We start from the raw sequence: 13,336 nt of genomic DNA on the forward strand, positions 1-13,336 counted from the left end.
CTTCGGGGTGGGGATGGAGCTGAGCCGCCCCCCAGGGTTCGAAGGGCTCCGGGAAGTGGGGATCGAACGGGGTGGGGGGGGGGGGTTCAAAAAGGAGCGTTGGGATCCGGCTCTTTTGGGGTGGTTTCGTATTGAAATGGGGTTCGTGGCGCTGTGCAATGTGGTGTGGGTGGGTGAAGTCCACCCGGTGCCGCCCCATGGCATCCACTGCATCTCTTGCAGCACCTATTGCACCTCCTGCAGCATCTATTGCTCTTCCTGCAGCACGTTGCACCTCCTGCAGCACCTATTGCACCTCCTGCAGCACATATTGCACCTCCTGCAGCACATATTGCATCTCCTGCAACACCTACTGCATCTCCTGCAGCACCTATTGCACCTCCTGCAGCACATATTGCATCTCCTGCAGCACCTATTGCACCTCCTGCAGCACATATTGCACCTCCTGCAGCACATATTGCATCTCCTGCAGCACCTACTGCAGCACACACTGTATCTCCTGCAGCACCCATTGCATCTCCTGCATCACCTGCTGCTTATTGTGCAGCACTTATTGCTTCTCCTGCAGTGTGTATTGCATCTCCTGCAGCACCTGTTGCTCCTCCTGAAGCACACAATGCATCTCGTGCAGCACAAACAGCTCACACACACACAGAGCTGGTGCCAAACAGTCAAAAAAGCATCGTCTTCTCAATGGTTGGACTTGCTGACCTTGAAGGCCTTTTCCAACCTGAGCAATTCTCTGATTCTATGATCAGCAATCCAGGGCCCCAGCCACAGCAGGGAATGTGAATCCCCAGAAGTGTTTGCAGCAGGCAGCTGGTGGGGCTGCTCGTTGGGAGCACAGTGCTGAGCTGAGGTTTGTTTGGCCACGTGTCTGGTCCCAGCAAGAGATCCCCTGCGATCAGCAATGTGACAGCAGAGAAATCCCAGAGAGAGAAAATAGAAGGGTCGGGTTGGTTAAATGCAGGAACTGGGGAAACCTGCCTCCTGCAGCACGAGCTCTTCGCTGTCCCTGCAGCTTTTTATCTCTCTTCCCAAACCTGCAGGACGCTGCTTCGTGCTGGTCCAACCCACAGACCAATTTAAAGAGGAAAAACTAGGAATTGCACGTTGAAAATCTCTCGCAGCTGCACCCTCCGTGAAGCTCTGGAAAAGACTCTTTGCCATGCATTTACTTCGAAAATCTGAAATCCAGCAACGCCCTCAGCGAGCAGCAGCAGCACAGGGCTGGCTGTGGGTGATTGCTGCCATTTCCTGCCCTCTCCCTCAGGACTTGTTCCCCACTGCTGCCTCCATTGATTGGATGCAAAGCATCCGGCTGCTAAAAGCAAAGGTTGCTCCGGAGTGATACAGGATGTGCAAGCAGGAAAGAGCCGTGCAGCTCACCAGCTTTTTCTTTGCTATTTATCTTGCTGTCTGAAGCATATTCTCTTTGAGAATGGAATGATACCAATCCAGAATATCATGCAGGTCCACGGTCTGCCGTTAAATCAAGGAGCGTAGCAGCTCTTTATTATTACAAATTGAGTCAGGTACTCTTTTCAGAGCAGTATTCTCATCTTTAAGGTCCCTTCCAACCATTCTATGATTCTATGAAATATGTAAGTTGTCAAGCAGTCAGCATGGATCATCCTGGCCACCATGGTGACCACGAGCCAGCAGTGTGCTCTCATAGCCAAGAAGGCCAATGGTGTCCTGGTTGACCAATGGTTGACCAACAGTTAACCAGAGATTGACCACGAGCCAGCAGTGCGCTCTCATAGCCAAGAAGGCCAATGGTGTCCTGGTTGACCAATGGTTGACCAATGGTTGACCAAAGATTGACCATGAGCCAGCAGTGTTCTCTCATGGCCAAGAAGGCCAATGGTGTCCCGGTTGACCAAACATTGACCATAAGCCAGAAGTGTGCTCTCATGGCCAAGAAGGCCAGTGGGATGCTGGGTTGCAGTGTGCACAGCATGGCCACCAAGGCAGGGAGGTTCTCCTCCCCTCTGCTCTGCCCTGGGGTGGCCACAACTGGAACACTGAGCAGAGGGCAGGGGAGCATCCCCACGTCTCAAAGTAAGAAAGGGGAAAAACAAAGAAAAAAGCCACGCTTGGACCCAAGAAGGTGGTTCTCAGGGGCTTCAAATCACCCCCAAAGTTATCCCCCAGATTTCCCTGCTGACGGCCAGGAGCATCCTGCAGGTGGGGGTCACTTGGCTCAGCTCTCCTGCCAGAGGACAGCAGCATTTCCAGGAAATCCAGAGCAGGGGGGATTCTCTGACCGCTGAATCACACTTCTCTTTTCCAAAGAAGAAATCACTTCAGACTCGGAGCACAGCCCTGCATCATCCCAGAGCAAGGAGACCTGCGCTGGGCTGCGGCTCAGCCATGGGGCTCCACACCTCCAGAGGTCAAGCAGTGCAGATGCAGTGAGATAAACACCGAAACACGAGTGGGCAGCAGCTGGGCTTTTGCTGAGCTATTTTGTTCGCTTTTACACTACCAGAACAGAATATGGGAAGTTACATATCAAGCATGCATGCGTGCACGCAGGCTGGCACCCAATGTGAGCTATTTTCGGTGCTCTCTGAAGCTGGCTCAAGCTGCAGCTGCTCACAGTGAGTCTCACCTTCGGGGCTTTCCCTTTCCCTTTCATCGATGCTTTTTTCCTGGATCGGCTTTTCCTTCCCATTCATTTTCAAATCTCATTTATCTCCAGGTTCATTTGGAACGTTTGGCTTAAGCCCCTCTGAGACGATGCTCGAGCAGCACCTGATGGTGCTCTGAGCTTTGAGCCCACCCTGACCTCATCCCACGCAGAGCAGAGCACATCAATGTGCCCCCCGAGCTCCAAACGATGCCAAAATTGCCACTGTTGTGATGACAGACAGCTCATTCTGAGAACGCCCAATAACTTGACAGTGAAATTCCCAGCAGTGCCCACTCTGTATATTTGCATATTACTCAGTGACACCAATCCAAGATGCAATTCGTTGGGATCTTTCTCCACGCTTTAAGCCTGGCAGAAGCAGGAAAAAGGGATTTTTTCTCCCTTTTTAGCCCTTTTTTCCTGCTCAGAGCACTAAATTCCCCTCAATCCATCTTTCCCAAAGGATGGGGAATGCAGACAGGGGTTGGGCTTCCCGAGCTGGATCCATCCCTTCAGCTCTGCTCCTGGCTCCACGTGGAACCCAAGGGCACATCCCAGAGCAAGCTGCTGTTTTTCTCTTCCAAAACAAGAGCCCAGTCAGAAAGGAGAGGTTTGAGGCTGGCTGCCAAAGGAAGAATCGTAGTGGTCTTTGAAATTTGTGATCTTCCTTGCAAAACCTGCCTCCAACTGCAAAAGCATCCCACCGAGAGCTCCCTCCATCCAGGTGTAGGGTAAGGCCAAAGCTCAGATGGAGATACGAGAGCACTGAACCAGCTGGCAGCCCCGCACCGCAGGGTTAACGCCAATCATTCACCAGCGATTATTTTGGAAGCACAGGCAGTATTTTTAGCCAGGAAAGCAGGCACCACTTCCCTTTCTGCCATCTCTCCTCCCTCTCCCAGTGAGCCAGGCCTCTTTGCTGTGGCCGGGTGGGGGGATGCACGCAGAACCCGCTGCTGGTTGTGAAAGAGCTGTGCTGCTATTTTGATCAGAGGAGCTGAACACGCTTCACCCCCATGAGTTTTGCAATCCTCGTGCCGACAAAGGAGGAGCAGCCACCACCGGCTGCCTGGGTTCACCCCAATCCCTGCCTGCTGCCCACAGCATCCTGCAGCCAGGAGAGTGTCCATGGGGAGGGTGGGCAGTGATGGCAGCACCTCATTCTGCGCTGCTCTGCATCCTCCTCCCTCTGCTTCTCATCCCTGTCTTCTTCCACCCATCCCATCCCCTTCCTCCTTCCTGTCCTCCAGCCCCAAAAACTCCACACTCATTGGGCCCATTCCAGGTCTGCACCCCGCAGCTCATCTCTGGATCTCACAAACTATGAAACAATCAGAAGTTTCTCCTGCTTTCCAGGAGAGAATGGAGCTATTCTTGCTTCTCCAACAGAGCTGTGCTTGCTTTTCCATCTCCTTCTATTTTTCTCCCATTGATCCTCTGCTTAGGGTTGAATTTGGGATGCTGGAGGCTGATCTGCTGAGCCTGCCAGCCACGGCTGACCCAGCAAGCAGGCAGGAGGTGGGTGAGTTGCTGACTCGGGCACAAGAAGGCTTGATGCTTTTTATTTGCTGATGTATGAAAGATACGGGAGCAGAAACTCACACCCTGAATTGGGCAACGCTGTGCTGGGCACGGGAGGAGCCTGCAAGTGGGGCTTTGGGAAACTGCAGCAGTGGGGTGGTTCAGGATGCATCCTGAGTGCAGACCTTTGTGTTTTGTATTTTGGGGTCTCCGTTTGTCAAAGTGAAGGCAACAGAGGCTGAGGAGGAGTTCAGGTCACCCAACCCAGCATCAGCCCGCTGCTGGTGCAGCTCCGTCCCCAGTTGCCTCCTAAACACGCCGGGCAGAACTGATGCAGCCCTGCAGAGAGCAGCTGATGATCACAGCGCTGCGCTGTGACTTCTCTACTTCCATTCAGCAAATGGAAAACTATTCACATTTCAAAGCGAAACACCGAGAGCAACACACACGCTCTGCACACAGAGCTGGCTGCCTGCTTAACAGCCTCCCTCCTCCGCAAACCTTCTCCTTGCATCACCTCTGCAGGATCTGACCCTCCTCTACGGAGACCCTCAGAGGTTCCCCAGCACCCGGAGACCCCCAGCACAGCAGAGCAGTGCCCAGCCTGCATCCCACCACCCCCATCCTCCTCTGTTCTTATAACCAAACAACCGCGCTTACCCATCAGCCTGGAGGTCTGTTTTAAATAGACACTCCTTCAATAAGACCTACAAAAATACCTTTGGTCGTCCTTCTGCTGAGCATGAAACCACAGCGCGGCAAAGAGGAACCAGCGACTCAAAGCAGGGCACGCTGCAGCCCGGCCGTTCCACCCTCCCGTTGCTGTTTGCGCAAAGCAAAGGGCAATTATTGGAGATGGAAGATGCGTGCTTCACCCGCCCGCTTCCCCCCGCCGCTCTTGTGGGTCTTTCGGACGGCCCCAGGGGAGAGAAAAACATTTGTTTTAAAAACAGGAAAATGTGATTGTAAAACCACAACAATGGGCCGGGGAAGGAGCCGGAGCAGCTCTCAATTTAGCTTTCGAAACAGCCTTCCAGTTGACTAAATGTTTCTGTGGCAAACAGCCGCCGCTCCGCGCGCCCTCTCCTGACTCCGGCAGCGCATGCAGCCAGCGCTGCTTTGCTGTCTGTGCCACATCTGCACCGCCCACTGCAAAACCCCTTCCTTGTGCAAGCGCTGGGACAGCCCATTGCAAACCCCTTCCTTGTGCAAGCGCTGGGACAGCCCAATGCAAACCCCTTCCTTTTGCAAGCACCCGCTGCGCTCCTCGTTTCACGTCCCCTGCACTTTCCAATTGATGCAGCGTTTTCTGTCCACCTTTGGCTTTTTCTTTCTAAAAGCAGCTCCTCTGTGGCAATCACATGAAAACCCACTGCGTGGATACGCCGACCTCTACCTGCTCATCCTCATCCTTGCCTTTTCCATCAGAGAAAAGCCAAACGTTTTGACATAAAGGGGCTGTCTGAGGTTGCGGCACAGTTTGCGCACATCACCGCCACCTGAGCGGCTGGAAATTGTTTATTTCCCTTCCAAATGCCCAAAGGGTTTGTATCCAGATAAAGAAATAATAGCTGGCAAAACTCTGTTTTCCAAAACACAAAGAGAATGCACTGCAGGCAGACCAGGCTCCGGGCTGCTCCTGGGGCTGGGAAGCCAAAAGCCAAAGGAGCCATTTGTAGGTTTTCCCTTTTTTCCCACCTTTCCAGCTGTGTGCCATGTTCAGTTCTTGCTTCATAGCGTGACTGACCTGTACTAACCACAGCCCTAAAGGGTGGGAAGCATCACAGCAGCTCAGCACAGGTCTGCTGACTGCCCATCCTGTTCAACGAGGGGCTGAATGGAGAGCCCAGTGCACCCCACGGGGAGGCTGTGGGGTGAGATCTGTGACTGCAGGAGTCTGCATGGGGCCACAGTTCTTCTCTGTGCAGAAAGGTCCAACAGCAGAGCAAGATCCAAAGTGAAATAATCCCATTTCAATGAGAAATAAGGGGTGCTATGGCCCAGACGTGGACATGGTACTTTCCACAGGGATGTCACAACTTGAATCCACTCCCGTTCTCCTATTAATAGCAGTGCAGACCTTACTCTAACACTCCGGTCTTGATACAAAGAGCACTGTGAGGTCCTTTGGGTTGGGCTAGAGAGGAAGGACCTATCTTTTTAGCAGCTTTGTGATGGCACACAGTTTACCTGGATGGCCAGAGCCAGCTGCAGACAGAGCAAAGCGGCCGCACCAGCAGACGAGGCGGGTCTGCGGGGGAAGGTGGATTCTTTCCTTCCAAAAAGGCTCAGAAAATACATCAGGAATGGCAATGCTAGTAAATCTTTCCACCCAGCAAGCCATGACCTCAGCTCCCAGCCCTCCTGCAAGAGGCTGGAGGCGATGCTCAGCTCCTTGGTGCTGGTGTGCAGTGAAGGAGTGACGTGGAACAGATTGTGTTGTGCTGGGAATGCATCCCCAGTGCATCCATTTCTTTCTCCCAGGAACGTATTTTGGTGCCTAGCTCCTTGCTTTCCTAGCAAGGGGATGAAGAAGAGGATGGAGAGGAGGATTCCCATCATACAGAACACAACCAGCCTCTATGGCCCCTCGGAAATGGGATTCATGGCACATGTGAGGAGGGAGAAATTCAGATAAGAAGCAGGATGGACTTGATCCTTGCTGTCAGCCAATGGGTTGAGATATGAGAACAGGAGCAGCAAAGCTCCTGCCGTGGCTCAAAGAGTTGCCATAGGATCCTAAAGTCATTCCGGATGGAAGCAACCTGGTCACCCTCCTGCTCAAAACAAAGTCATGCATTGCAGGAACCCATCGCTGCCACGGCTGAGAGCTAATGACAACCAAACAGGCAAAGACAAAGAGAAGTGGGGACAGGGCTGCCTAAAACCCCCAGGCACTGATGCACCCCAAAGCTGCTGAGCAGCCACATCCTACCCACAACCAGGCCACCCTCAGGAAGAGGCCAGTGCTGTGCCTGCTGCCCTGAACTCGCCCAGCCACCCCTGTGGCAGCACCTGCATGGGGGACCCACCATGTGCCTGCACCCCAAGCTCAAATCCAGCCATGGGTCCATAGGGAACTGATGCTCTGTGCTGAGCTCTGGTTCTGGCCCATGCTGGGCTCTGCTCTGTGCTTTGGAGGAGATAGGATGGAAACACCAGCTGCTCCCCCTGTGCCCAGCACCTGCTGAGTGCTTCAGGTGGCCCTTCTGCGTGGTACCGCCCTCCCCCCCTCCATTTTTGGGGAGGACATCTATTGATTTTTCATGCCTTTCTGTATGAAATTACACCGAGTGCTGCAGAAGCACTGATGGAACCCCCCAGAGCCACGCGGGGTTGGATGGAGTCATCCAGATGAGCCATTCAGCACTGCTACACCCCAGGTCACAGAAATCCCAACAGAGGTGAGGACAGCCCATGGTGTGCGTCTGCCCAATTCTGGGCTGGCAGGGACGTGCAAATCCCTCCTCACCTCCTCTCACTGAGATCTGAACCATTTTTCTGCCTCTACCACAAAAGCAACAGAGCCCCTACTGCACCCCAAACTCCCCGCATGGGATTTTCTCTCTGGCTCACAGTTATCTGCAGAGCCATTTAAAAGCAAACAACAAAAAGTAAGGCTCACACGACAAGGCTGAGGTCTCACTGAGCAGCATTTCAACACGTTCTGGTCCCCATTACATGGGTGCTTCTGAGTTCTGAATGTGATGCTCAACGATGAATGCTTCAGGCTTAGCAATGGTGACCTCTCCATCCCCACGACTGCATCATTACTCACACTTCAGATTCAAAGTGATTTGTCAGAAACCATCCTCCCTAGGTGGAAAAAGCTCCCCAAAGTGCTAACGATGCAGCACAGCTCATCCTCTGCCACTGCTGCAGCAGTTTGGCTCTGCAGGGCAAGGGCTGGATTTGCAAGCAAGGCTGCACCTGTGAGCAAAGCAACTCAGCCCAAAGCATCGCATCACAGTTCCTTGGGGAAAAGCAAAGAAAGGTGAGCATGGGCTGCACACAACATTCCAAAACCACCACCAGAAGAACTCACATTTGTCAAATCTGCAATTTTTGGCTCTTTTTTTTTTTTTTTTTTGCCCAAGACCAAACGCTCTCAGCTCTCTGATGCTTAGATTTTTAGCATCAGTTCATTTTTATCTTGCAGCCTTCCTGAGTTGGGATGGCACTCGTTCGTGAGCATTGCTGCTGTGAATGCTGAGCATTCAGAGCCACCATGTCAGGTACGTGCAGATTACTTTGCTTTAAGGGCCCTACTGCTCAGCTTGCTCAGCTTGCAGGTGTTGGCTCTCCCAGTCTGCACCTTTGTTTTTGAAACAGCCTGAGCATATGCTCAGCCTTCTCTACAGCCCAGAGAAATGAAGCAAGATGGAAATTCCCATGCTGGGCCGTAGGAGCGTTGCACCACTCTCAGCACTTTTGAAGCAGGGTGAAACTCAAGAATCCTTCCATGGCAGCTCCCCTCCTCCTAACCGTGGGCTCACAATGCACACCAGTCTATCTCAGTGCCATTTCCCAAGCTCTTCACCAAGAGAAAATGAAAGAACAGGGAAGTACCAGGGGTTGACCAGAGAAGGGGGGAGAGCTGCACTACTTTGTGACAAAGGGAACAGGAAGATGCTGCCCCATCCCTTGGTCCAGGCAGGGTGAAGGCTGGCAGGCTGAGGAGCTGCTGCAATGTGAGCAGAGTGCAGCTGTGTATCCTTATGGTTTAGCAGCACAAAGGCAGTGCCAGGTGAGCAGGAATCAGATAAAGCCACCCGTGCTGCTTGGTGTGCAGCAACGCTGTGCCTGCAGTGCTGTGCACAGAGACGGGTTTGCGGGGCAGCAAAGAGAACTTTGTGCTTTGAAGGTGAAAAGCTGAAGCTGAGCATCTGGGCTGCAAACTGGTGAGCACGGGTGACCCAAGAGAGCCTTTTAGTGTGAAGTGAAAAAGGAAAAACTCAAACCCGGAGCGTTGCTGCTTGGAGGAGGGGAGTGGTTGCCTACCTGTGGGGAGGTTTTCCTGCTCTGCATGGCCCACATGCATGGAACGTGAGCCGCTGCTCACGTGTGTGCCCTTCCCCTCCCAGCTGGTGGCTGCCAGGAGCCAGGAAACGAGCCCTGTGAGATGGCTCAGCCCAGAGCAGCCCTGCAGCGACAGAGGGGGAGATATCAGAGCACAGTGCCAGCGTAGAGCAACCAGAGCAGAAATCCCAGGCAGGATGCACCAGGGTGAGGCCGGACAGAAATCCTGTGTTGCTCCTGGGAAGGCTGCAGCAGAGCAATGCTCGGGGCTGCAGTGCACACCAACATTTGCTGCTGGTTCTCCCCACACTCCTGCATACACAGGCAGCTCCAAGAGCCACCTGCAGCCTCCTCCGTTTGCCACCCTGCTTCCCTGGGGCAGCGGACAGCCAAAACCCCACACATCAGAGGAACACCACGGAGATGTTCAGCAAAGAGCACAGTGTTAAGAAAGCCCAGAGGGAGACACGTTAAGCCCAGAAGACGGTTTGGAGGAGTACCTTTGTTGTCAGTGCTCATCTGCCCGGCCCGCGTGCGGAGCTGCCTGCTGCCCTTAAGCTTTGTCTCTCTTTCCCCCCAGTGCATTGTGACAGTCCCCAGGGCAGAGCAGCTCTTTAGTGTGGTCTGCACCGTGTGTGGTGAGGAGCCCTGCTCTCTAGCTTTTTTCTCAGTGCAGTTTCCATGCTCGGTTTCAGAATGACGACCTCTGATGTCGCGCTGCCGCGGGCAGCGGCTCTCTCTCGCGCACAAGTGGGTTTATCTTGCATCCTTTCATTTTACTCTCACACCCAGCTGGTGGGCTGACGGCTTTCAAAATAAAATCAAGCTGCCAGGAGGCTCCTGGGGCTCTACCAACCTTTTGCAAAGGCTTTGTTGAAAATGGCCCTTTTCCATCAGTACTCCCATTGGTATAATTGGTCACCTGGGGATTCCCGGACAATGGGTACCCCAGGAGCAGATGCAGTGCGGTGCCCGGTTTTATATCTGCTGGGTGGTGCAGAAAGACTAAAATTGGAGCTGCTTCGAAGCCACCCACGCTCACCCAGGAAGGGAAAAGTCCCTCCCTTGGAGCATGAACAGCCCAAACCTCAGCTTTCCAAATGGCACCCATGCGATCGAAGGGCTGATCCCAATTAATGGCACCAAAAAACGAAGGAGCTGACCCCTTCCACATGCCCTCCCATCACTCAGGCAAGTGATGCCCGAGCACCAGGGGCAATAAGGGAATCTGTAACATAAGCAGAAATTGCCCCAGCTCTGCTCTCAGCATCTCAGAGCACTGGAATTGCCCTCTCCATGCTCGGCAGTGCATCCCTCCCGTGCAACATTTGCTCTGTGCTCACTGCTCCCAGCACCATCCCTGCAGCAGATGGAGGAGCTCTGAGCAAACAGAGCTTTTTTGCATCTTGATGGGAAGGCCAGGAGGTTTTACTGCTGCCGGAGCAGAGAGACTCCGAGGGGGCTGAGAACAAGAGAGCTCACAGAACACCATCATGCGAAATAGCCGTGGGCAGAGAACCTGGGACGGTTGTTCTGCTGGAAGGACACCACAGCTCACACAATGCAGCACTGTCTTTTCCCTGCTACGCTGGGGGAAATTGGTTTTTCCTCCTTTTAATTGTCCTTCTGTTTGCAAATTGCTCGTGTGTGCTTTTAGTCTCAGTCGCTTCTATTTTAGGAGCGAGGCAAATGGCAAACAAGGAGAGAGCGCAAGTGAAGTTTCCATGAGACTTCTGCCTCCACTGCTGCAACATGGGACAATCCCTCAGGGCCAACACGAAGCGACACAGCCCCAAATCACCCCCAGCAGCCCACAGCCCATGCACAGAGCGTGCTCTGCTCGGATTTATTGCTTCAGAGCAAAAGCCAACAGTTGGAACTCAGTGCACGCCGGGAGCACGCGCAGCATCCGCAGCGCCCATTGCAGTGGGGAAATGCCAGCGGGGACCATTCCCTGCAGAGCCAAGGAAGGAAAACCCCAGTGCTGGTCCCCCATGTGATAAGGGGTAGCAATTCCTGTCTGTAACCACTGTGATTTAGGGGGGAACACAACTGATAGGACAAAGGCACACGGGATTCTCTGAGCTGTGCCATCCTCCTCTTCACCCCACCAAAATAATGGGTCCGTGAACGTCGGAGAAAAGATATCCCCCAGCAGGAAAAAAAAAAAAAAAGAAAAGAAAAGAAAAGAAAAAGAAAGGGAAAAAAAAAAAAAGCTCTTAAGAAATAGAAGGTCAAATTTTCTTCTTATGCAACTCCCTCGCAACTTGTAAAACCTAAAGCTGCAGGACATAAATCAACCACTAACTGCCTGGGGTTACAGAGACACTTCCTCTAATAGCACCCGATTGCATAAGTGCCTTTTAACGGGAGTTTGTCTCTGCTGAAATCTCTGTTAGGGAGAGGCTGAGCAGCCCCTGCTGGGCTGAGGCTTTGTGCTCCTTTCCTGCCCCACTCCCCTTCTTGGGGACACCCAGGGATCCCCTCTCTCAGCCCTTTTACACCTGGAGAAAGGTTGGAAGAATCTCTAAGCTCAAACACCGTTTTTCTCCACGGGTGCAAATGCAAGAGAGCAGTGGGATCCCACCCTTCTTCCCATAGCAATGCCATCTATGGGGTCCTCTGCCCACAGCACATCAGTTCTGGCTGGAAACAGCTTTATTTATATGTTAGCCCCTCCTTTGTTCTCCCCCATCCCCCATCTACAAACAAAGACAGAAACCGAGAGAAATCACTGCGCGCCACTGCTGCTTCGGAGCATCACGTTGTTATGGCCAAAAAAACACAACGGGGGAAGGAAAGGCCATCGTGTGTCCCCCATCCCCCCCATCCCCCAGTCCATGGGACAGAGCCCTGCACCCAACGCAGCCGTGCTGTTTGTTTGGTGACTGTTCTGCTACGGTTATTTTTAGCTGGTGACGCCCGGGGTATTTCGCTTCAGGATGTCCGGTCTGAGCCTCTTTCTGGGAATCCCATGTTCTCTAATTGTAAACAGCCCCACTCAGTTGCTGCAAGCACCGAGAGGCCCAGACTCATACAGCAAGGCTGTCAGGTGTGAGTCAAACAGGAAGCTGCTGCCGCTTCCACAAGCGAAGCGTCGGGTGTGAAAAAGTGCTCCATTCACACAGCCCCGCAGCCCAGCCCAGATCCCACAGCATGGGATGCCACTGGAAGCAGGACAGGCTCTGTCCCTCCTCCAAAATGTTGTCCCTAGGAGAAAAAGGGTTCCCGACGACCTCATGTGTGGATGTTGCTGCAGTGGTGCAAAGGGAGAGGGGATGGGTGAGATGGGGATGGGATGGGATGGGGATGAGGATGCTAAAGGAACAAGATGGGGATGAGGACGCTGAGGGAATGGGATGGGAATGCTGATAAGAATGGGATGGGATGGGGATCAGTGGGGACAAGGATGCTGAAGGAATGGGATGGGGATGAGGATGCTGAGGGAATGGGATGGGATGGGATGGGATGGGATGGGATGGGATGGGCACAAGGATTCTGAAGGAAAGAAGTCAGGATGCTGATGATGATAGGATGGTGATGCCAATGCAGGAGGAGTGGAGGCACAAGAGGGGTCAGGATGGAAACAGGGAGCAGTTACAGCCCCACTTCCCACCCCATGGGGCTGAGCTGAAGCAGCTGCCAACCCGAGCTCAGAAACACTGCCAGGGAGTAGTTTGGTCCCCTGCTAACAGCAACACACTGCTCCCCCTGTGCACTAACCCAGCCTGGGGTGACCCAAAAGCACATTCCTTGTGCCATAGGAGATGGGAATCCAGGTCTGCATCACCTCAGGGTCCAATCACTGTGCAAAGGGATGGAATGTAAGGGCATGGGATGCTAAGACAGCACTGTCAGGAGAGGACTTGCCACAACGACCACAGTTATTGCAGCACGCAGGATAGGAAGGCACCAAAACACGTGTCCTAATTTCATTGGGGCCACAAAACGCTGCAGCAGCACCAGCAGCCCTTTGCACCCCACCATTTGAGCCCCCAGATTCCAACAAGCAGCAGCGATGGCACCGCGCTGCTCTTGGGGACCCAGCAACGATGCTCACAGCTCAGCTGCTCTGAAGGTCCCAAATGTTAGCAGTGCAACAACAGAGACAGCATCTCTGAAGTCGCAGCATCACGGAGACATTGGAAGCAATTTGTT

General features: G+C 53.3%; 1 protein-coding gene across 7 annotated transcripts in view; it reads right to left on the bottom strand.

The window, feature by feature from the left end:
• HDAC7 (histone deacetylase 7) overlaps nt 1–13,336 on the bottom strand; it is a 62,135-nt gene that overhangs the window by 40,244 nt on the left and 8,555 nt on the right. The window contains exons 1-2 of one of the 7 annotated variants that reach the window (XM_090128234.1): nt 9,679–9,777; nt 9,161–9,302 (exon numbers count right to left, since the gene is read on the bottom strand). The exons of 2 other annotated variants lie outside the window; for them this stretch is intronic. In XM_090128234.1, coding sequence (XP_089984360.1) covers nt 9,161–9,200 — 40 coding nt within the window. In that variant the 5' untranslated portion in view covers nt 9,201–9,302; nt 9,679–9,777. Of the gene's footprint in view, nt 1–4,878; nt 5,634–9,160; nt 9,303–9,678; nt 11,326–13,336 lie in introns of those variants that run through there. 4 more of the 7 variants (XM_090128241.1, XM_090128233.1, XM_090128235.1 and 1 more) reach the window with 4 other exon arrangements.

Source organism: Phasianus colchicus, chromosome 33, assembly GCF_987193195.1.
Source record: "Phasianus colchicus chromosome 33, bPhaCol1.hap1.1, whole genome shotgun sequence".
Classification (NCBI taxonomy): domain Eukaryota; kingdom Metazoa; phylum Chordata; class Aves; order Galliformes; family Phasianidae; genus Phasianus; species Phasianus colchicus.